Here is a 25,615-nt window from a genome sequence, read left to right as displayed (position 1 = left end):
ATGAGGAGAGCAGGTCACGTGATCAACATCTGCCATGAATTGGATGAGAAATATGGAGAGGTTGGGTATTAATTAAGATGGTCATTTCTCCAATGTTTCAGCTCCAGGTGGTCAACCTAGCTACGATGATGAGAATAAACGTTTCTCCACGGATTCCATTCCTTTACAATGGGAACCTTTAACGATAGCTCAAGCCAATGGAGAAGTACTTGGTTATCGTGTATCATACCAGCTAGTATCTCTGGGTGAGGAGCCGGTTGAGGACGCGCCAATCAACGAATTTGACGTCACTGGCACGTCTACTGTGATAAAAAACCTTGAGCTGTACGGCGGTTATAAAATAACGATTGCCGCCTTCACTGCCAAGGGTTTTGGTCCACCAATTATTTTATACGGAGGTAAGAAATGCTGTCCTATGTCGCAATTATTTTCGCTCGACTCAGTAGTGGGAATGGCGTGTTGGTGAAAGCGCTCATCGGTGAAATCACGTGTGCGGTGACCATGCACGTGCGAGCATTTTAATATGAACAGCAATTTTGCATGCTGTGATGTCGTCCGGATTTTGTGCCGTGAAAGTTACCATACCAAAAGCATTTTATAGGAATACGAAACAATATCTAACTCTATGGGAGGTTTTCCTAGAATCGTTTATGAGTGTCAAATTCTGACGCTAGCATCCATCAGACAGCCGTTTTTCTTGATCAAAACCTTCATTTAAGGCCGAAAAAGCCGCGGGAAAATTTCTACATATCAACAAATTTTGCGTTTGCTATCAATTTTTTCAGGACAAAACAGCAGATTTCAAATATTAAGATCAAACATTCTTCAATATAGATAATCATTTGAAAAACCTAACTTCACACCAGTACACAACCAGTTTGATATTTTTTTCCAGCTCTAGTTGAAATGGTGCATCTATTCTTCTCTTAGAAACTTGTAGGTGCAGAAAAACACTGTATGCCAACTGGCGCGTCTACAGCCCGTACGTGGAGATCTCTCCAGAGACAGGTGAACTGGAAGGCATCTTTCCTGAGATGGTCAAACGAATGACAGAAGAGTGTTGCCAAAAATGTGTGGCTCATAATGAATCGGTAGTCGATTTTACGACCAGTTTAGACGGTTCGCCTGCCCACAAGCCAAATGAAGATGACTTGAAGACTAATATATCAGAAGATGTTGACTTTAGCTTCCCGCTGTTCGGGACTAAGGATCAGAAGACGTATACTGGGGGATTCGGCTACCGGGCTTTGATAGAAACACCCGGGATAGTGTACGTGGTGAATATAGATACGGAAGACGAGGGCCCACATATGACAATCATCAGATCTTTGTTAGGATGTTTGCCATATATATCGTTGACGGTGCTGTTGGCTTTCTTGGCTGGCTTTGTCTTGTGGATTTTGGTAAGTTTTAGCATCAGATGGCTTGACGTGAATACGGGATATTGGGATACAAAACACGTGCATTGAAACGTAAGGTCAAGCTACTGAACCTGGCTTCGTGCCGTGACGCATTTGTGTGTAAAGTGGACAATTTTGCTCTAACTTTTTCCTTGATTATCAGGACCGCAAAATCAATTCCGAGTTGTTCCCACTGACTTTCATCAAGGGAACCTATGAAGGATTGTGGTGGGCGTTTATCACCATGACTACACTAGGGTATGTAAAGTTATGTAACGCTGTGTAGTAGTTTGGTGAGGGTAAAATTCCAAAGATGCTTCCCATGTTAAGCATAGAATCCGAAATCTGAGTGATAAAACTCGTAATCTGATAGCCTACTATTCCAATTTATCTCTACGTGTCACAACAATGAATCTCTTTACGATGGCGAGAAATAATGCTCTAGAGAATGACACGTGATCTGGTAAAGGTGAAAAGGTATATTTAGGGACTGGTCATTATTGATCGCCTGGGGAATAGGTTGATTTAGCTGGGAATCACATTTTTCAGGCAACTGGAGGGGGATCAGTTTATTGTACATTAACAGAGTATCAAGGGGGGGGGGGGGGGCATCACTCAAAGATGAAAAAGTAGCAACCTCTAATGAGTGGATCATAAAAAAAAGAAAGTGCCTCATAGGGGGATCAGTGAGTCTTTAGTGTTCTTACAACGAAACTTCTCCGCTCCCCTCCGGAGCACCATATGTATAGAATATGGTAAACTATGCAACTAATTAAGTTTTCGTGGTTATCGCATGGGAATCCTGTGCGTAACGCTAAAAGTGTCGCCCGCCAGGTGTACATTGCGTTTCTGATTGGTCGAGCTTTCAAACCACACGTCACTTGGAAAATGACGACTTTTTTTAACGAGCTTTTTTACTATCATTTTTTGTTAATATTGTAAAAACAAAACAAAAAATTATTGAAGAAATCATGGAAAAAAAGAATTCGCCACAGTGTGAAGATAGAGGTTAGGACATTTTCTATTTTGTTTTATTTAGTGTAGATAACATAACTACAACATTACCGGAAAACGAGCAACAAACTAGCATGACGAACGAGAGAAAAAAGTACTTGTTTTGTTCTATGGTAAGAGTATTCGTAGTTCATACATGATATGAAATAATCATTTGAAAAAGCACTTTTTGAATTCCACAATTAAACAAATCCAAGAGATTTTTGACAAAGTTTAAAGCAATAATATTCCTAAAATTACTGGCAAACGAGCAACGAACTAGAATGACAAACGTGCGAAAAAAGTGTACCTGTTTTGTTATTATGGTAAGAGTACTTTCATTTTGAATTTCATTCAATAATTTTATATCTTTCTAGAGATAATTTATGATGGTAATTGAACTGAGTGGAGTGCAATTTGGACCAAAATTGCATGACACAAAGTTTAATTACCACTTAATCATACCCTTTTTGTAATCATACACATGACTACATGGCTACATGAAAAATACAATTTTTTTTGCTTTTTTGTAATAAAATCTATCAAAAAGTGTGAAAATGTCCCAATTCACAGAGAAAAACACTTTGCAAACGCGTTGAAAAGGCTTGTTTGTTTGGCTGAATATAAGAAATCTGGTTCTTTCAAAAAGATGCGATTAAGAGCTCAAAAGGATGCGATTAAGAGCTCCTAAGGATGCGACTTGGGAATTAATCGCACTCCTTTGAACCAATCAGATTGCAGGATTTCACTAAACCTGATATTGTATTGGATTATTGGTAGTTATCTTTCGTTTTATGAGTAAAATTAACCAGAAATTCAATGCTTAAAAAATGTCGGCCATGGAAAACTTTGTCGAAGAATCTTCCAAGAAAAAAAACTAGCCCCTGGGAGGGTTGGTGGTGAGTTGTGTACAAAATTCATATAAGTGGGATCGGGAGAGTATTCTCGCGCAAAGAAAACGATGTAGTGCATTTTGATTGGTTTTCATTGTTGTTTTTTTTATCATGGAAGACATTATCTTAATATTGAATAAAAAAATTGAAGATTTTTTCCCGATATTAATTTTATCTTCCACATTCATTCGAATTGGGCTCCCTGTGACTTGCTTATCGGGAGCTCCGCTTTTAGGCAGTGCCTAAATATATTTAATATTTGAAGGAACAGTCTGTAATGTAGGAGAGATACTTGATAGGGATAAAAAGAAAACTGTTAAATATACTGACTTAAAAAAAAGTCTTAAAAGAATGTACCCTGGATATAAAGTAATGCAAGTCAACATAGTATTTGATTTTCTATCTGGGTATCACACGGATTTGATTAGTAAACTGGCTGATGTAGGCCTCACTGAAGGTCTAAAAATTGTAAAAAAGTGTCAGAAATGGGTTATTTCACAGAACTGTGAGATTGTGAAACGTCTGTACAATTGTTAAATTTGTATACATCTTTGTAAAACCAGTCATGCAGATATTTGCTTAGACTATTCATGCCCGCAATATTCTGTATTCATGTAGCATAAATGTCTGAAGTTGAAATAAACATATAATGATAATAATAATAATAATAATAATAATAATTATAGTACACTCAACAAAATTACTCGACTCTGATTGGTCGAGAGGAGTACAATTATAGCGTTAATTGTACTCCGTAGGAGTACCGAATTAAGTCGCTATGGCAACAGGGCCAAAACAATGTCAAAACAATTATTTTCCATCATTTTGTACTTAAAAAACATATAAAAAATTTTTTAAAGCCGTAAGAACTAATGTTTTTTATGCATTTCAGTTGCGCGATGGACTGAACATCGGCCGCCAATTAGACAAAGATGAACGGCGTCGCTTCGCATTTTTTACTGCGATTTTGTTGAGTGAACTATAAACAAAAAATCGCACGATCTTCTCGTACAATTTGGAATTGATAGACACTCGTAATGTTTTGAAAGTTCTTTAATTGCACTCGCCTAAAGGCTCGTGCAATTACAAGAACTTTCAAAACATTACTCGTGTCTATTAATTTCCAAATTGTACTCGAGATCGTGCGATTTCCTATACTAATAATAATAATAGTAAAAATTATAACAATAATTACTATAATAATGATATATATACCAGGCGTATTCGACATGCATATACTCACACATATGCACACCAAGTAAACAAGTAATGACCGGTCCCTAACTGTAATATTTGTGTGACGTTTGATAGGTATGGTGATCGATTTCCCAAGTCGTTCTGGGGCAAAGCCTTTGCGATCAACTGGATGCTATCAGGGATCATAATCTATGGCATTTTATCGAGCCTGCTTCAGACAGCTGTTACCACAATAGCCATATCTTTTGATACTAAGTTCAATGGCAAACAGGTCAGTATAGTCATAAGCTAATTGCCCTAAACAGGCTAAATTGATGAGCCGTTAAGGAATCCCGATTCCCAAACCAATTATAATGCATTGGTGAACACAATAGGAAAGTAAGGTAACCATGGTGCTAAAGTAGACCATTATTATTATTACCACACGTCTAGCTTAATGTTTTTTATGCCTGTGTCATCAGGTCGTTGCCATTCACAACTCACCTGAATTTCGTTTTGGACAACGTCTCAACATTCCGATGAATAAAGGTATTTGAATTTCTGTCAATAGCTAGATAACAATAATGACAATAATATGGCAAAGGTGATGGCGATTATCATCGATAGCAAAATGGTTATCATTGGTAATATTTGATCATGACATTGATGATGATGTAATCAATGATGATGATTGATAAAGATGATTTATGATGATGACGAAGATGATTTATGATGATGACGAAGATTATAATGATAATAATAAAAACAATGATGACGATGATTGAAGATGATAACAATAATGACTGATGATGATGACCATAATGATGATAAAGAAAAGAATGATGATGAATAACAAAAATGACTGCTGATGACTGATGGTTGATAACGATGATTGATAAAGGTGATTTATGAGCAGGGGAATTTTGTCTGCGCATGCGTACGCTTTTTGGTTTTCTCCGCGCTTGGGCTTTCTGAGGTAAGCGGGAAACTTTATATTTGTAAACAAAGATGGCTCCTAATATTCACTTACTAAAACTTTAATTATTTCCCTTTTTCTGCTTTCTGCTGTTTCATGTACAAGAAAATTCTCAGAGAAAAAATGCATTGTCTGTAAACGTCAATGTGAAGAAAAAACAAATTCTACCAGAAGTGTTTCCCTTACCTGGAACGCAGGCTAGCTACTTTAATAAATGAAGGAAGTACCAGAAGGCGTCTTGTCTTTGTCTTTTTATGCGCGCGCGTTATCGATTTTTTGTCATCTCCCCTACCCACCTTGGTAACAATTTTGTTTTTCTACTATAAAATATACTAAAAAAGGTAGGCAACTTCACGGGCTTCCTGTGGAAAATTCAAACTTTGACGAGAGAAGGCCGCGAATTTATCCAGATATTTTGACTCCGAAAACAAAAAAGTATACAGAACGTCGTACTTACATCTAATCTTCAATAATTTAAAGGATTTTTGATAAATTCTCTATAAGGAGGGGGTTTTTTGGGCTTTTTTAGCGAAAACTTATGTGCCGTCAGTTATGCTTGCATCCGAGCGGGCCTGAACACGAGAAAAGGGATCCAAAACAAGTCCTCTCCCTCCCTCTCCAAGTGTTTTTGGTTCGTTTTTGGTTGGTTGGGAAGCATGTGGTAACGAATCAAAAATAAATTCGCGGCTTTCTCTCGTCAAAGTTGGAATTTTCCACAGGAAGTCCGTGAAGTTGCCTACCTTGTTAGTATATTGTATAGTAGAAAAACAAAATTGTTACCAAGGGGGGGGGGGGGGGGGTAGGGGAGACGACAAAAAATCGATAACGCGCGCGCATAAAAAAGACAAAGACAAGACACCATTTTTAGAGTATTTCCTTCATTTATTAGAGTGGTCAGCCTGTGCCTGGAATACGTAAAAAGTTGTTTCGGATTTACTTACGACGGCTATAGATTGTTTCTCATCACACGTTCTCAATCAGCTAAAAATGTAGCTTCCCGAATTTTTAGAATGTTTATTTTACAATATTTTGGTTCCCCATTGAATAAAGGCTCATGACCAGAAATCTCGGCCATTTTGCTCCCGCGGTCAAGTCAGTGGAATTACCCATATGACATATATTCAATATAGCGACACTCAGAAAGAAAGACTATGGTAAGGGTTACTACCAACAGTTAAACAACATTTCATCGGTCATTTTACATGAAAGCAGAAAGGTTTATGCTTCTCTCTCAAAGTTCTAAATCATAGTTAACAAATGTTTCGTTAAAAAAACAAGCTACACAAATTAACTTTAAAAAGAGCTGTTTAAATGGAGGTCGAAGGACAGGACCTCAAAGGATAATTTACATATATAATTACACCTTTTGCTGTTCATTAACCGCAAAGGAATATTCATTAAAGAGAAGAAGCATTGCCATTAGAGCGAACACGCATGCAATAAGGCGAACGAAGTCTCAATAGTGCGATGGAACGTTCATTAAGAAATTTGGCATTGAATTTGACAATCATGAATATGTTTGCGTGGGTTCATTACCGTTTTCAAATTTTCATTAGCGTTTTGGTGCAGACAATAAACCACAACACGCATTCAATACAGTGTTTTGGACATTTATTTACGCAATACCATATAAGTATATTGTGCTTTTACGATTGTACATTTTCAAAACCAAAAAAGTTAATTTATCCTTAAATGTGATCTCTATTTAAACATCTTGGACGATATGTTTGCATGTGGTTGTACCATTTTATGCATTTCTGTGGATCTTCATCGATCTGACTTCATTTGGAATTTGGTTTCTTTGTTGAACGATTGCAACATCCAAAAAAGAGGGATTAAAAAACTCAGAACTGACTTAATATTTATACCTAACGGCGCTTTGTTTGTACGAAATCATATTCACGGCTTGTAAAAAAAATGAAAAGACAGTTAAAATCCTACAGTTCCTAGTGGAAAATATACTTATATTGTATTGCGTAAATAAATTTCCAAAACGCTCTATTGAATGCGTGTTGTGGTTAAGTTGCTTATATAAAGTCATTTTTTGCTTAGAAATTCAGCCACGATCTTTCCAAGAAGTGTACAACGCATTAATAGAGAAGAAGGCGTACGGTGCTTTTTTAGATACGTACGCCATCGGCCAACAAAAGCACCTGTTTGAACATCCCACTCTAAAGTTTGTTAAAATCTACGACTTCCGATCTGCGTATGGGATTGTGCTGGGTGGTACGTCCTGGAGACTCAGGACATGCTTTTACCGGTACCTGCGGTCTAAAAGAGTGGAGGTTTTTGAACGCATCACAAAATACACCAAGTTTGTTGAGGCGGTGAGTTATTTGACAGAAGCCCGGCCGATTTAGGACTAAATATATCTTTCTTGAGTTAGTAAAATACAGCTGTATTCCTTGACTACAGATTCATTTACGCAGGGTTAGCCTCGAATTTGCGTAGAATATGCATGTGTTCCACTAAAGGCCCGCGGAACTTCAAAGTGCTTGTATATATTAGTTATGCATTCTTTATTTTATGGTTGATAGTAGAGTAGTATTTATAAACCCATGAAATACACTTAAATAACCTATTTAGTGCTATTACACTCTAATACTTTTGTTTTTTTGTTTCTATTGTGTTTATCTGAATACTACACCCTCGTTAGTACACTTTGTTTCATGAGTTTATGAAAACCACTCTAGCAAATATTTTGGATGTAAAATGATGCTAACTCAGCGTAAATGGCTCTCCCTTCAGGAGAGTATTGGAAAGAGTGCGTCGTTCTTATACTGATTTGGTTATTTTGAGCCGTCGCAAAATTAACAAGTTTTGACACGGGAAAACGTGTCAAATGTGCTGGGCACATTGGATACTTTGAATAGAGTAGAAGACTATTTGGGATTTAGTCATTGTAAGACAGAAGAAAGTCCGTGGATTCGGTTTGAATATTTTTTTACGGTCAAATTGAACCAGCATAAACGAGTCTTGGTCGCAAACCCCAAAGCAAACCTCTGTCTCTCTGAGAACCAGTGTTATAGTGGCTCCATCGGCTCAAAAACACCACACAAAACATGATTGAACAGAAGATTCTCCATCTACAGAAAAAGTTTGGTCTCGAAAATTTACCTCAGAATACCCTGCGAGCAGAGTCTCCTTTACCTTCCCCCAAGTGAGAGAAAGGAAAGAAGACTCTTTCCTTTCTCTCACTCGGGGGAAGGTAAAGGAGACTTTGCTCGCAGGGTAACCTCAGAATGGAAATATTACGAAAAACGTATCTCTTTCCCTACACTTCTAAGTAAATTTGCCCCCCCCCCAAACAATATGGCGTCGGAAAACGTGAAAGGAACTATAAATAAACTAATACAAAACTCGTGTGAGTACTCTTTTATGTAAATTATGACGCAGTAAATTCCTCGTCCACCCACTCGTTGAAGGTTTCGGCATGAAAATCCCTTTTTCATAAAAATATTCGACTAGAAATAGATACGTTTAGCTAACCAAAACAAAAATCATTACTTTAGTTAATACAATAACATATAACTCGTGCGGGTACTGTTACTAAAACAAGGAACGGCCTGAAACCACCTGAAACCATCTTGAAACCACCTGAAACCAGCCAAAACATTGAATCTCCATCGAGTTTGTATTTTATTGACTTTTATCGATCGCTCCAGTGTTTGTTTTCCTTGGAAGGGATGTATTTCATGGTAGAATGTCATATAGTCGCTACGTATACTCTCCCATAGAAATATTCCACACTTATACCTCACCTCTCCCTCGCTACGATTACCTTTTCCTAGCTATGATCAACCGTCCCTACCTATGATCAACTGTTCCTAGCTATGATCAACTGTCACTAGCTATGATCAACTATCCCTAGCTATTTTCACCATTCTCTACTAATGGTTTCCTGTACCTATATATAGATTAACTTCCCCTTATATAGTTTAATGAACTTAAAAACTTGCAGGCAACATGGCTGAATTACGTTAAGCAGGGGCTTATCCAGGATCTGTCATGTGGAGGGGGGGGGGGGGGGGGCGTGGGGGTCACAACATACCAAATTGTCACTATGACATCATATCACATAACGGTCAGATGATTTATCTTTGGCTTTGAAAATGGGGTCACAGGCACCCCTGAGCCCCCTAGATAGGCCAATGTTAAGTTAAACAAATTTACACGTTAAAGTAAGTAAAAAAATGTTCAAATTGTAATCATAGATAGGGACAGTTGATGACAGCTAGGGATAGTTGAAAACAGCTAGGGACAGTTGATGACAGCTAGGAGCAGTTGAAAATAGCAAGAGATAGTTGAACATAGCTAGGGATAGTTGATCATAGCTAAGGGATAGTTGATCATAGCTAGTGACAGTTGATCATAGCTAGGAACAGTTGATCATAGGTAGGGACGGTGGATCATAGCTAGGAACAGGTAATCATAGCAAGGGAAAAGTGAGGTATAAGTGTGGAATACTTCTATGGGACTATACGTATGAGCGACTATATGACATTCTACCATGAAGTACATCCCTTCCAAGGAAAACAAACACTCGATCGATCGATAAAAGTCAATAAAATACGCAAACTGGACGACAAACTCGATGGAGATTCAATGTTTTGGCTGGTTTCAGGTGGTTTCAAGATGGTTCCAGGTCGTTTCAGGTGGTTTTAGGTCGTTCCTTGTTTTAGTAAATACCAATAGTACTATTTTAGATCAATGACGCAGTAGCAATTCCTGGCCCGCCCACATTCAAGCTTAAGGCATGAAATACGTTTTTGTCATGAAAATATTCGACTAGAAATAAATATGTTTTGCTAATCAAACCTAATATCATTTTTTTGCTAATAAAATAATATAAAACTCGTGCGAGTACTATTTTACATCAATGACGCAGTAGAAATTCCTGGCCTGTCCATTTATAATCTTTTGTTTACGTAACTAATTCGAGTTGTATCAAAAAACAAAAATCGCACTTAAAGTTTCTAATTTAGCTCCAGTTTCTAATTATCTGCTTAGAACTACCAAATTAAGTTTAAAGTAAGTTGGATTAAGGCATTCTTATCACATATGTTCAACCTCTTTCACCTCCTCCGTGTCCCGATCTTACAGATCTCAACATGCATTTTCAACTCGTGTTTCACGTCATGACGAGGTCCACCAATGGCATTCGTAACACTAAATTCCGATCATACCTAACTCACCAAAAACAAATGTACTGGGCCCATAGGCCCAGCACAAAAACTCACACATAGCCTTTTACTAGTTTAATTCCCTCTGACAGTTAGAACTATCGCTCTCTTAGTCTACGAGTCGAAAGTCCGGCATGAGGCCGAATAGGCTATTGACTCGTAGACCATAAAAAACGTAAGGTCTATTTGTTTTAGTATAAACCTAATAATCGCTCAGGATAGAACAAATTTTGAAATTAGCTTGAAATATTGAAAAATCAAACGCAGGATTTGTGATAGACCATAAGTAGGTATATTAATTCCCTCGATCTTCGTTTGGTCCTTAATTTTGTCGCAAAATCACCAGGGGATAGGGCTAGGGTAAAGTCATATGATAACTTTGTTCCCCTTTTCTTAGCAACAATTAACAGTTTTCTTATACCGCTATTTCAAAAAAAGTATGGTTAAGGTATTGTTTTTGAATTGCACTAAGGGCAATGTTAATAGCAAAAGCTAACTACGATATGCAATTTTCCTAAACCTCGTCTGCGCGTTTTTACGGTCATTTTTCTTCTTTTTTTGTGATTTTGCTTACAAATGAGTTAAATACATTCAAGCTAAGTAAACAACAAAGAATATGCAAGATGCAGCGTCCCACAAGCTACATGCAACAAAACCTTCAACAATTATTATTTTCAAAATAGCTGTATTTTGCATTTTGTTAACGCGCGTGTTTGTGTTGTAGCCACCCGAGGATCTTCCAAGGACAGTCGAGTACAGTTCTGGTCTGTTCACAGCAAACACCAATTCGTTCAACTATACCTTGTTCACGTTGCTGGGATTTTGGTTATTCTTGATGATGCTGGGTTGCGTGTACGAGTTTATCAGGCGAAAGATGACTAAAGTCAAGGATGGTTAGTAGAGAGGGGAGGGGAGAAGAGGGAAGAGGAATGACACATTTCCCATCTTGATTGTGCTGGGATGCGTGCACGATGTCATCAGGCGATGGTCCAAGTCAAGTATGACACTAGAGATAGACGTTTGCGCATGCGTAAATTTTGGCTTGTTTCTAAGAATTTTGAAGAGTTTGAGTGAGAAAAAAAAACGCTTGTTTTCTCCAAGTATAAAAAAAAACGTAATCATATTTTTGTCAGACCAAGATACTGTATTAACAAACACAAGATGAAAGAATTAGCCTTAAAGTGCTACTATGACGAAAATCGCTCAAACTTGGATTCAGCTGAAACTTCCTAAGAATACTCTTTAAAGGTCCAATAATCACTGTATGAAGTGTTTTCTCGATATTCAGGACGAAAGTATAATATTTTTACGATTATTTTTTGAAGTCTGTGACGTCATACACTCAACATCGAACATCGCTCCATACATTTCTTTGTAGTTTATGATCAAAATATCAGTAGTAAAGGGAGAAAGAAATACCCAAACATCCCCAAAATATAAATTATAGTCACAAGCAATGTGAAATAAGCACATTAGCCACCCTTTGGGCTTCATAGGAATAAAATAAATTAAGGATTTATATACAAAGAAATATATGTAGCAATGTTTGATGTTGAGTGTATAACGTCACAGACTCCAAAAAATAATCGTAAAAATATCATACTTTCGTCCTGAATATCGAGAAAACACTTCATACAGTGATTATTGGACCTTTAAAGAGTATTCTTAAAAAGTTTCAGCTGAATTCAAGTTTGAGCGATTTTCGTCATAGTAGCACTTTAAGTTTCAATCATGGACACTATGCATGGCATTTTATGAAGTCCAATTTATCAGGCATGTTTGAAAGTCGAATGTACATAGGTTTTGGTTAATTTACATACGGATTCAGAGCATGCGCAGACGTTTTTTTTCACTCGTGTCCACAGGGAGCACGGCTTGGTGATGCTAAATCGGTAAAACGATCACGTTTCATATTTTGATGACATTACATAATAATCGTAACTCAATACACCCATATACAAACGGTCACTACGTTATAGAACACCAGTGTTTGTAACGCGTAACTTAATACCGCAAGGAATAAATTCAAATTCAAATACGTAACGGCTAAGTGTCTAACACTATTGCATTACAAGTTGTATTACGTTTGTATATGGGTGAATTGAGTTACGATTATTATTTAATGTCATCAACATATGGAACGTGATCGTTTTACCGATTTAGCATCACCAAGCCGGGCTCCCTGTGTCGTGTCGTCATGTATGTTTAATATAACAGTTATCGTAGAATGATAAGTTATACACCGTAGTGAAAATAGTAACTGACGTTTCGGACGTTAGTCCTTCGTCGGAGTCAATGTTTGACTCCGACGAAGGACTAACGTCCGAAACGTCAGTTACTATTTTCACTACGGTGTATAACTTATCATTCTACGATAACTGTTTTATTAGAAACACCGACGCAGTCCACGCTAGTGTTTACTAGCCATCATCTACATATGGTTAATATAGGAATGACACTAGGTTTTGTGTTGCAGTACATAAGTGTTAGCTAATTCATGCCAAGGATAGTTAATACTGGGGCGGAGGAAAAGGGTATAGGTGAGGGGGGTATAGGATTGACACTAGGATTCGTGAATGTCAAGAAGGGTTATTAACGGTTTTGATGGTTTCTCAGAAAAACTCGAGACACTAGACGAACTGAAGAGGGACATCCAAGAGTTTGTCGACAACATGAAGAAAATTGAGCAACAACTGCGAGAAAGACACAAGCAGCAGCTGATACGCTGGTTCAAAAAATACGAAAAGATAAACGAAAAAGGCACTATCAAAACTCTGAAAAATTTGTTTACATAAATCACGATAAAGTGAATTTAGCAAGCTGTTTAGGCCCTGTTTACACCGACACGGTTTCAATTAAAACCTTGTTATTTTTTACGCGTTTTATGCCTTGCCTCGACTCGGTTTTATGCTGATTAAACCTTGTTATTTTGAAACCGTGGCCAGTTCAGAATGAATAAGATTGTTTGCTTGCTGACATTTTTGAGCTAGTCTTTATAATTTTTCACACACGGCAATACTATATAACACTATTTTTTACCAGTACAAACTAAGCTCAAAATTTTTAAGGTTGGCAAAGGGTTTGTTGTTTGTATTTAAATAATGTCAGCACGAAACAAATTATGCTGGGAAAACGTTCAGACAAAGCGCAGAAAAAAATTCTTATTAATTTTTTTATGTCATTGAGATTGCTAAGATGTTGCCCAGATCCGTTTTGACGTGATTGGGATGGATTGGGTGTGACTGAATGGATTTGATGTGACTGAGATGGATCGGGTGTAACTAAGATGAACTTGGTGTGACTGAGATGGATTTGATGTGATTGGAATGGGTTGGATGTCACTGGAAAGGATTGGATGTCACTGGAATGGGTTGGAATTGCGACTGGAGTGAGTTAAATGTCACTGGATTTGGTTAAATGTGACTAGAATGGATTGGATGGATTGGGCATGTGACTGAGATTAAATGTGACTTTATGACCTTTCGGTTATTAAATTTTTAACGCCCACACTGCAGGTCCGGTATGCAACATACTACAAAACCTTTACAAGCCTTTTTTGATTGGCACAGCTGTATTTTACATCCATCACTTTCCGCATAAGGGTCTTTTTCTTGTGATTCGCTCCACATGCATGCACTACAATAGAGAGTTTAAGATTCTCGTTTACGGCAAAAGTGAAACGTTAGTTGACCATTAAAAAAGTCTTCTTTAAAATTAGTAAAAAGGAATCGCAAAAATCTCCGAGTAGTAGATATATATAAAAAAGAACATTCGTCTTTGGTGAGAAGGCTTAAAAGGTAAAGTGAAATACAGGGAAACGATGAAAACGTGGTCACGTTTGCCGTTTTGCGGAAGGAAAAACGAGAATCGTAATCAGTCTAATTACATTCATTATCTAGGACACACATGCAACACTCAATCGGAGAGAGGAAAACTTCCATTTTTTCCCCTTTTTGATAACATATTGTATTGTGATCTAACTCAGCTTGGTACAAATGATAATTCCGTACCATGTGTATTGCTCATTAGATAAGTCACTTGTTAATTCAACACCAAGTATTCTATATTTCATGGCAAATCCTGAAAATAGGATTTCATTGATTCATTTTTATGTTGTTAGGCGGGGTTGTAATAGGAATTTAGTTCCGCGACCTGACGCACGTAAAAGTTTCATTTTGCGGAACGTGTCGCAAGGACAAAATTCTGTCGCGACGACGAGATGACACAAAAATCATTTTGTCACATCAAGATGAAATTGTCCCTGCGACCTAATCTTACGTAGTATCCCCGCGACTTAATGCTTGCCTAGTGTATCTCAACATTTATTGAGAAAATTATAAAGTCTATCGAAGAACGAGAGTTAGACCTCCCTGGAAGAACCAATCATTGAGTTGATGTACGGCAGACTTATATGGAATATATCACCATAATTTTGTTTCCAGGATCCAGTCAGTCTCTGCACTGATTTCAACGAGCCTCTCATCCCAGACTTTCTTGCATTCAGTCTAATTATCAGCATACAATACATAATACTCAACACTGATTCTTTGCAACGATAGAATGTATAACTCTGTTAATCTATTCACTCCATCAGTGTTTTTAGCAACTCTGATGTCCGCTTTCAGCTACTATAGACTGAATTAACGTTTGAAAATCCTATATAATTCTCTGCCCACTTTTATGCAAATATATATTTTATGTATGAAGGGTTTGCAAGACCAAGTGAAGGCAGCAATACTGGATAAAATCATTTTAAAATGAGAATAAAATCAATTTTTCGGGGGAAAGAGATCACGCTGACGTCATCCAACATGGCTGCCTGCAATAGACTTTGTAAACCTCTACTGCATATGCTCACAACCCAACGTAATCGATTAACCACATTTACATTAGTGTTTAAACAAAGTAAATAAAAAACATTCACTTCATATCAGCATCGATATTTTTATTTCTGAGTATTATATACATAGCAAAAGGTGTCTGATTACTTTAGGCTGGTTTTCACTGGCGACTGCGAGTCAGAAGCGCGTCAGATGAGCAAAGTTATTGGGAGGTTTCTTTTGCTTGGCTTGTGATAGATACTTATGACAGACGAGCGCTTTTCACTTTCAACTACACGCAGACTTAAAGTTTTCCTGCAGATATTATATTTGTTAAGTAGCAAGTGAAGAAAACGTGATCTCGCTTTACCTACCAATGGGCAATTCTCTAGAGGGTCTTTCTTTATTATTGAATGGTATTCCCTCTCTACCTTTCTCCAACTGTATCCCCACACCAAGAACGATCCACTCAAACGTCGCTCTCTACAGGTGTTACCATCCCCTTTCACCATCCATCTCAGTCTATTTCCGACTCAGCTCAAGAACTGCATGAGTAAAAGTATCATGCAAATTGAAAGCAGCAGCTGATCATAAAGCAAAAATACCGGCACCGCATCCATGTTGGTTAGTATAGTAATATACTCCTTACACAAACAGATATAGCTGATATCACATTGTGGTAGTAGAACGTGCTAAGGCTGACTTCACGTAGGATGTTCCAAGCGAACGTCAGTGGACCTCATCTATTAATTTAACATCTTTATGAACGACCTTTTGAACGGATTGATTTTCCAAAAGAAAGGACATTCCGATATCTTTCCTCCTATTTTGGGTGTACCACAGTGTAATGAACTATCAATTATTGAAGAAACATTTCAAAATGACGCCAGATTCTCGTCTCATGTCCATTATAAGCTCGTCCGAGGCAAATCAATGCCTGCATGTGTTGAGGGTACTCCGCAAGGAAGAATTCGATCAAAGGGACATTGAACTGCTATTCAAATTGGTACTCTTTACAGTTTCTTATGGTCTTCTTGTTTATGGTGCTGCAGAACCCGAACTAACCACCGTTCAAAATTTCCTGAACAGATGCTTCAAGCAAGATACATCAGCAAGAGAACAGATATACGTTTGCTAATAGAAAACGACACAGGAACACTTTCAATAAACTGAAAATGATGAAAAATTACCCATTGTACCCTCTGCTTGTGCAAATTAAGAAGACCTCACACAATTTGAATTGCACCTAACCCCTGATACAATACTTTCAGTATTGATTCTACATAAGGCGAATAGTTGAATGGTGAAATATTTCTTCATTTGAATGTTGCGTCTTTAAGTTATGAAGGTTCATGCTTCCAATATGTTACTGACTGTGACGTCACCAAAGGCTTCATTAAATATATAAATGTTGAGTGGTTCATACAAACAGTTTTTAAAAAGAATCATTATTATACTCGAGCTAAATCTGATGTCTCATAATGGCTATGTTTAGTATTAACAAATACACTCAAAAGCCTGGGTTAACGTCACAGTCACAGTCAAGTTCTTCAAATCAAGTAGAGTGATTTCTAAAAGACCCAGATTGACTTAACCACTCGCCGGTAGTTTTTTATCTATAGTGCCTTGAAAGAGTTATATGGCTAGCATCCTAGGCTGCGTTCATAATGTATGGCAGAGGGATAGGGGGCAGGTGAAAATTTGAAATGTCCAGAATAATTCTTAAATCCCCCCCCATTAAATTCATGCAAAAAATTACGATCCCCCCTAAGCAAGGCTTGTAAGTTCTTCCAAAAATTGTGCGTCTTCCCATTTTTCTGATAAAAATTTGCCCTTCCCCCTTTTTCCTACCAAAATTTTCCTGGCCCCCCCTTAATTTCACCTGCCCCCCACGCCATACATTATGAACGCAGCCCTAGAGCTAGATATAGATAGATAGATAGATAGATAGATAGATAGATAGATAGATAGATAGATAGATAGATAGATAGATAGATAGATAGATAGATAGATAGATAGATAGATAGATAGATAGTTAGATTCATGGGGCCCTAATGTAACTTGACACGCTCCCTTTTGTAACATTTGATCCCTTTTGTAACTCATTGCGGTTACAAAAGGGATCGCGATCCCTAATGTAACTTCAAGAGTTCCCTAATGTAACCTGATGTTCCCCAATGTAACCTGACACGTTCCCTAATGTAACCGGAGGTTCCCTTTTGTAACTCAAGGCGTTCCCTTATGTAACTCCACATTCGGCTTCAATTTTCTGTCATTTCTTTTTATTTATTTCATATAATAAAGGTGATATGGTAAATCGAGATGCTTTTTGAAGAGTATTACCATGGCTGTTCACCTTCTGAGAAAGGTTTTTGGGGGTAAAAATCGATTATAAAAAGTGTACTAAAACCAGTTACTTCGATAGTTCCCTTATGTAACTTCATATTTGGCTTCAATTTTTTGTCATTCCTCTTTATTCTTTTTAAATAAACAGTGCAATATGGTGGATCAGAATGCTTAGAGAACACCATTATCGTACTGTTTTCTTTTTAGGAAATGTTTTTCCGGGATTAAAATCGATTTAAAAAATAATATTACAACCACTCGCTGTAATAGTTGCCTAATGTAACCTTTTACGAAGTCTTGTGTTGATATGATGTTCTTTGAAACTGATAACAAATATCTTACACTAATTGCCCATGCACAGAGTTTTGACTAAAAACTACAATATTTTTATCGAAATAAATACAGCCACAAAGTAGTTTGGCCTCTATCCTACTTCTTAACTAAGTTTTACATTACTTTAGAAGTCGTTATTAGTGCTGGTGATACCCACTGTTCAGTTGTGTTTTGTTTGCTTGACGTTTAATGGTATTCTTACACAGTGCAATGCAACGAACGATTGAAGTAGTGCAAGTAGCTTCAGCTATACTTATTATAGTTATGGCCTTTATGTTATTATCAAGATTTCAATGGCGTTTAAGTTGCTGAAACACGGTGCAACATTGCACTCAACATCAGCAAGCAGCAAATTTGAATCGGAGTGTCATTGGAATAAAATCATGCAACATCGCTTGTGTCAGCCTGCTATGTTAAGTTATTTGGTCCGCAATCATAAATTTGGTGCAAGCTGTTTCGCTTTAAGTTTCAAAAAATTGCAATTTATGTTGCAGACATGTTCACATGATGAAATTTGTTGCGCGCAATGTTGCAAGAGTAGACTAGCGAGATTCAACTTCAGATTTGTTGCATGCAATGTTGCGTGCAACAAGTTTGTGGTAGACACACGCTACGACAGTCCTTTTGCGTGTAATGCTGCATGCAATGTTTCACCGTGTGTCAGCACCTTAACTGCCTTGAGTTTGTAAAGCAAGGTTATTTAGCAATAAAATGTATTAAAATTCAAAACTCACGACTGTGTCAAACATCCTTCGTTTTTCTAGTCATATAAAAGCGATGAGGCTCTTACGTAAATGCGCTAATGCAATAATGAAACGATTTAAACGAATGCAATGATAAAAATAATGAACTGATGTTACTATTAGAAGTAGCTTTAATTTTTTACATATTAAAGATTACTAACATATGAAAGCAAAAACGTGCGAATAATGTATCTAAATGCTTACAGATAAAACAAGGGAGAAACGCCGTATTCCCAAAAACAAGGCATCATTCTACACTCTTACCAACTATCTAACAAGTTGGTGATGCGTATAATCGATTTCTACATCAATAAGAATAACAAAAAAGTCCCAGAGAAGGAGCTATATTTTCGGTGTTTTTCGGTGATGTTCCCTTTTGTAACATTTTAATATCGGAGATTAAAAATTCCAAGTAAGCAAAATAGTGAAAGCGGCTCAATTGTGTATTAGGATTCACCGAATTGTTTCCATTTATGGCAAGAGATTGAGTTTCGCGAACGAAATGGAACCTGGAGAAAACTTTATTCCAACTTAAAAAACACATTAATAATTCATGAAGGAAACACAATAGAAATCATGACCATGAAGGAGGTTTTATATCTGATATAGATTCGTCTTCATTTGCATAAACTTTAACTTGGATTTTCTCTATCAAAGTTGGTTCGTTTCGTAAAGAATTCGGTACAGTATGAGAACATACATCAGGAGTTTTTTAAGCCGTTTAATAAACTCGCAGATCGTGTTTTATCGGGTCTAAAACCACTCGGCTACGCCTCGTGTTTTATACCCGATAATACACTCCTGCTCGTTTATTAAACAGTACTTAAAACACTCATTAAAAATTCATAAGCTTATGGTCCAATTGGAGCCACCATACACGTCACGTGCATGAACATTTATACCCGATAAAGTCCTCTTCATTAGTATTCATGTGATCTTTATATAAAGACCACTCGAATACTATGAGGATGACTTCATCAGGGATGAAGTATACATCCAAGTTTAGATGAAGACATAGAGCTTCATCAAGGTCATAGTCAACCCTAATGATCTTTGACTAACGTGCCTGTCTTTGCCTTGGCACGCAATATCCAACGTGTGGGAGCTTCTATTGAATTTGGTTGCGCATGCCCGTGACGTCAAATCTTTATCGAAGTATAAAAATCCATGTTCGTGACGTGTATGGTGGCTCCAGTTGAACCAAAATCTTATAACTTGTTCATGAGTGTTTTAAGCAGTTCAAAAAACTCGTAGATCGTGTTTTATCAGGTATAAAAGCACTCGGCTACGCCTCGTGCTTTTATACCTGATAAAATACTCCTACTCGTTTTTTAAACACTACTTAACCTGACTATCCCTTTTGTCATTTGAGCGGCATTTTACAGCGGTACATATAAAAAATTATAACTTCCTAGAATTATATCATTTTATCCTCCACTTTTGGTGTAGTGTGCGGAAGAAACCTCTTAACAATTGGTATAAAATGCATTCTTATCCGCAATGTTTTTTAAGAAGTTATCATTATTCGCTTGGAATGGTTAGATTTGCTCAAAACAGCTACTTTTCGGTTACGCAAATTTTTACAACTTTGGCCAAGAAAATTCTTCTAACTCAAAATCTGTTCAATATTTTTGAAATTTTGAGGACATCTAGTACAGTTATCTCGACTGAATGTGCTTGAATTCGGTGGCACTACATTAAAACGGTGGAAAGATATTGCAGTTTTTCATGAAGATGCACGTTTTTTGATCATTTTGAAATTTCTTCAAACCCTAGCACCTAGTGATGTTCATACGAACCTACTTGAAATTTTCGTCCCGATTTCCTAATGAAGCTTAAATACTGAGTGGATGTTTGGGGGCATCAGTAGACAGTGTTAAGCATGATCTAACCTGAATTCCTATCATATTGGGTTGTTGGTCGATTAAGAAACCGCAGAATCCACGACACCACGACATCATCCTCAGGGAAATGAAAAACGTTACATATTGACAAAGAAAAACGCGATCAAACCATGGCATATGTGCGCGCGCATTAAATTATTATTATTATTATTATCATTATTATTATTATTATTATTATTATCATTATTATTATTATTATTATCATTATTAGTATTATTATTATTATCATTATTATTATTATTTTATTCATTTATTTCTTTTTAATTAATAAATTAATTTGTTTTATTTTTTTTCCTAAGCGCGCGCGAATTTGTTTAATTTAATGCGCGCGCACATATGCCATGGTTTGATCGCGTTTTTCTTTGTCAATATGTAACGTTTTTCATTTCCCTGAGGATGGCCGAGTAGGCCGAAAGCTCGGAACATATGTATTAAGTCTATAGTTGATAAGACAAATTATCATGAATGTAACAACAACCAACAAGGAACTATTTGATTTAGATACAGTCAATGTCATTAACGTTGTTCACCGAAAAAAGACATTTAGACAATTACACAATTAGACATTTAGACAAATAGACTAAAAGAAATATCATGTGTTTCATTATGTATTCTTTGACTCGTGTGCGTCAGCCTGAACTTTAAATGTGCAAAATTCACACTTGTGAATCGAAAAATCGAGAATGTCTCGACCAGTTAGTGAGGATCAAGATGGAGAATGGTATTCATGCGTTTGTTTGAATGGAGAGAACGTTCGAGGAAGCACCTGATATTTCTTTTAGTCTAAGTGTGTAAATGTGTAAATTGTAAATGTGTAAATGTGTAAATGTGATATGTGTAATGTGTAAATGTGTAATGTGTAAATGTGGTAAATGTGTAAATGTGTAAATGTGTATGTGTAAAGTGTAAATGTGTAAATGTGTAAATGTGTAATGTGTAATGTGTAATGTGTGTGTCATGTGTAATGTGTCCCTGTGTAATGTGTAATGTGTATGTGTCCTGTGTATGTTACCTGTGTGTCCTGTGTAATGTGTAAATGTGTCCCTGTGTCCTGTGTCCTGTTTCCCTGTGTCCCTGTGTCCTGTGTCCTGGTGTCCCTGTGTCCCTGTGTCCTGTGTCCCTGTGTCCCTGTGTCCCTGTGTACCCTGTGTCCATGTGTCCCTGTGTCCCTGTCCTGTGTCCCTGTGTCCCTGTGTAAATGTGTCCACTACTGTACCTGTCTTTTCCGGTGGCCACCGTTACTGCCATTGACTGCACCTTTCTTTCTCCCCGGTAGCTCCTTCAGGAGAAATTGCATCATCATTAATAGGCCTTATCACGGTTTCCACCGCCATTTTGGATTATCTGGGCGAACATGGGGCGAGTAGGCACGGTCGCTAAGCCCCATACAATTAACAGAGAAATTTGCACTCGAGGAATTCGACTCACATTTTTCGTCATTTTTAGCACGTTTATCGTTTCCTTCGATTCTGAATACCACGGACATTTGAGGTAAGTGTATTTCCTTGACTTTTTAATTTTTAACGGGCAGCTAAAGTGGAATTTTCGCCGCTTTTGGAGCAATGTTTATAATTAAAAGCTTCAAGCGCATGGAATACACAAATCAATGTTGGTTCTGTAATTGTGCTCTCACTGCGCTTATTCTAGAACAAAAACTAATGTTATAAGTGAGTGTAAGTGTATTTGTTTGACATTTCACGAAAAAGGGGCAGCCAGAGTGGATATTTAACCGTTTTTTGGGGAAATGTTTGACCACTATAAAATACTACTCTCACAAGTGAAACAACACGAGTCAAACAAAAAGCTTAAATGCCTAACTTGAGCACATGGACTACGCATCACTTTTGGCACTCTCAATATTGGCTTGTTTAAGTACAAAATCTACTGTTATTAGCCGAAATAGCTATAACATTTTAGTTTCTTCTCACTCAGGATTAAGTTTTCTGACAAGTTAAGTTTTCATGTAGCTACATGTATGAATCCTGTTTTGTATAAACTAAAATCACTAAATGTTTTTTGCTGTGTTTAGATGGAGACGTATGAGGATTTTCTGGATCTATCTCTGGGATCCTTGAAGGATTACTTGAACATCGGAGGTATCCAGACTTCTGGAAGAAAAGTTGAAAGCAAAATGTGAGCAAAATGTGCCCATCAAGCTTTCCAATGAACAGCACAATAGCAGCCTGTTGGCAGAATACCGCAGCCGCCTTGCCAGCCATGACCTGGATGATCCCAAATCTACCACTGAATGGTTGGACGACATGACAAAATGGCCCAATGTTGATTTAGGGAAGATTTTCTCATTCATTCTTTCCCACAAGGAATTTGATACAACATATATAGGAAAGTACAAAGATCAAAAGGCATTCTCCTATTGGAGAAGCAACTTTGTTGGACCAATTTATTTTTCCAAAAACAAGGGCGAGAACTGTGTTTTGAAGAGTGTGGTTACTCCCTCCTATCGTATACGGCAAGATCCGCATGAAGTGTGGGTTGCTTTGAAGAGAACAGGTAGTGTCGTGTGTGGATAGTGCAGTTGCATTGCAGGCACCAGCGCAACTGAAACAAATTTGCCCATCTGCACAAGTGTTTAAGAGTGTTGAGTCACACTTGCACAGTCAACCAAGAGAAAAGTTGTACATTACTGAGTATGCTAAGAAATACAGCAGTACCCTAAAGAGTGAACAAACTGAGCAAGAAAAAATACACGGATTTCTTGCAACACTGCCATTAACTGCTGCGGAAGTAAGTGACATTGAAAAGGAAACAAAATGGCAATCGAGTTCAGAATTGTGGACAAATCACAGAAAGGGAAGAATTGTTGCTTCAAACTTCAAAGATGTATGCTCTAAAGTTGATTCCTTGGCTAGAGCAAGTGGAAGAGTCAAGCCAAAGACAACCCCATTGACTGCAAAGTTGCTATATGGCACTGACAATTTAGACCATGTCCCAGCAATAAAATGGGGGAGGCAGAATGAAGACAAAGCCCTTCACGATTTTCATGCCATTGCTCTTGCAAAGCACAGAAACTGCAAAATAGCAAAAACTGGCTTACATGTGTTAAACGCAAAACCATTCATTGCTGCAAGCCCAGATGGTTTAATGACATGTTCTTGTTGCGGAAAAGCAGTAATCAAGATTAAGTGTCCATACAGTATCCGGAGCTCATCTGTTAAAGACAGCTGGAAAGAAACCGATTTTCTTGAAGAAAAGAAGAACATGATACAACTTAAAAGAGACCATAAGTATTATTACCACTCATAGGGCAAATGCGTGTCACTGCTATCCCTAAGTGTTACTTTGTGGTTTGGACACTTAAGGAGTTGCACATTGAACTTATTGAGTTGGATGCTAGCTTTTGGGTTAATGCACTGTTAAAACTTTATGTTTTTTCAAGTCATACATGGTCAAGGTTCTGCTTGGACTCCGCACTATCTATTTTTGTGCAATATGTGAGAAAGTGGTATTGGAGGGTGAAGAGCTCCCTGATGGCTCCCCTGAAAACAGTGTTTGCTGTGACAAGTGTGCTGCATGGTTTCACATAAGGTGTGTCTCGAACGTTAATGAGGACCAAGAGTGGCTTTGTAGTGCTTGCCTTGCAGATCTCATGGCAGATGAAATGTGCACATAGATGCAAATTCTGACAACAACCGGATATTATAACACGATAGAAAATCATTGGACCATTATTCAATACATGGCATAAATTACAAGTAGGGTGCAAATATTTAATGTGTGAAAGATTAAGTGTAATTTAGTACTATTTAGTTTTAGGGAAACAAAAGAAAGCAAAAGATTGTAATATCTAAATAGTACAATTTTAGAGTTTATCAACCTTTCAAACATATAGAGTACAAACACTTTAAGTGTGCAACATAAATACCACTAAATTCTGCTAAATTATGCTAAATCTATATCTTTTAATCCGCACTTTTTACTACTAAATAGTGCAACGTGTTGCACAATTTTAGTGTTTGTACTCTACTTTTTGCACTCTGTTGAAGCTTGTCGATTTAGTATACTTTATTAATACCAATGTTACATCTATTTAAATATTTGCACTAACATACATGTTACCAGTTATTTGTTAATATTTACTTCAGAACTATATTTATTGTTTATGAGATTTGAAGCATACACAAGGGGAGCTTTGGTAATGTACAGTGTATGTCCTAGCCTGTGTTGCATTTTGGGATCAAGTTTGTTTAGTTAAATATGTGAAAATTCTCACACCTTGAATTCTACTAGCTAAACGATATGTTTTACCCATGCTACCTAGCGGTGTGGGTACGTGTGGCTCCGTAACGTTTTTTTAAATAGCTGTATATTTGAAAATGTGCAAGAATACCCTGTCCCATCCAATTGGGATTCTGTGCATAAGTAAATGAACTCAAGATAAAATATTTCGTGCTGTTATTCAAACACACAATGGAGCTTTGAAGCATGTAAGTGCACATACAACTTTCACTATGTCATCACATAAAGGTAAGTTGTTAACTGGCAGGATATTTTTCAAAATTCGATATTGTTTTAGTCGTCCTATTGCCTGCTCAACATAAATTCTAACATTCGCAATCCTTGATGTTTCTCTGACATCGGCGGCAGCCATTTGCATTCCTGCTCTTGTGCTTGGTGGAATACACAAGGAAGCACTTTTCATTAGCAATTCCTCTCTTATCTTGAATCCTCTGTCCGCCATTATCTGGTCATATGGCTCCACGCAATCTAAAAACCCACCGTCTTTTACTATAAATTTGTCTGATGCCCTACCCCCATAGCACTGAGATACATATGAAGGCATCCCATTTGGTGTAATGCCTACCAGGAATTCGATTGTACAATGGTGTT

General features: G+C 37.3%; 1 protein-coding gene and 1 pseudogene across 1 annotated transcript in view; both read left to right on the top strand.

Annotated features, from left to right (window-relative positions):
* Positions 1 to 15,549, top strand: part of LOC116299801 (uncharacterized) — a 30,756-nt gene extending 15,207 nt beyond the window's left edge. The window contains exons 20-27 of the mRNA XM_089034034.1: positions 102 to 398; positions 931 to 1,403; positions 1,564 to 1,658; positions 4,598 to 4,754; positions 4,945 to 5,011; positions 7,491 to 7,765; positions 11,346 to 11,514; positions 13,238 to 15,549. Coding sequence (XP_088890160.1) covers positions 102 to 398; positions 931 to 1,403; positions 1,564 to 1,658; positions 4,598 to 4,754; positions 4,945 to 5,011; positions 7,491 to 7,765; positions 11,346 to 11,514; positions 13,238 to 13,416 — 1,712 coding nt within the window. The 3' untranslated portion in view covers positions 13,417 to 15,549. The remainder of the gene's footprint in view (positions 1 to 101; positions 399 to 930; positions 1,404 to 1,563; positions 1,659 to 4,597; positions 4,755 to 4,944; positions 5,012 to 7,490; positions 7,766 to 11,345; positions 11,515 to 13,237) is intronic.
* Positions 15,550 to 22,796: 7,247 nt separating this feature from the next.
* Positions 22,797 to 24,398, top strand: LOC148909175 (uncharacterized; annotated as a pseudogene).
* Positions 24,399 to 25,615: the final 1,217 nt, after the last annotated feature.

This window comes from Actinia tenebrosa, unplaced genomic scaffold (assembly GCF_029948245.1).
Source record: "Actinia tenebrosa isolate PJP-AT-01 unplaced genomic scaffold, QUT_ActTen_1.0 PGA_scaffold2__45_contigs__length_23673736, whole genome shotgun sequence".
In the NCBI taxonomy this organism is placed as follows: domain Eukaryota; kingdom Metazoa; phylum Cnidaria; class Anthozoa; order Actiniaria; family Actiniidae; genus Actinia; species Actinia tenebrosa.
Note: the sequence above shows the minus strand (reverse complement) of the source record. Positions and strands in the feature narration are given on the sequence as shown.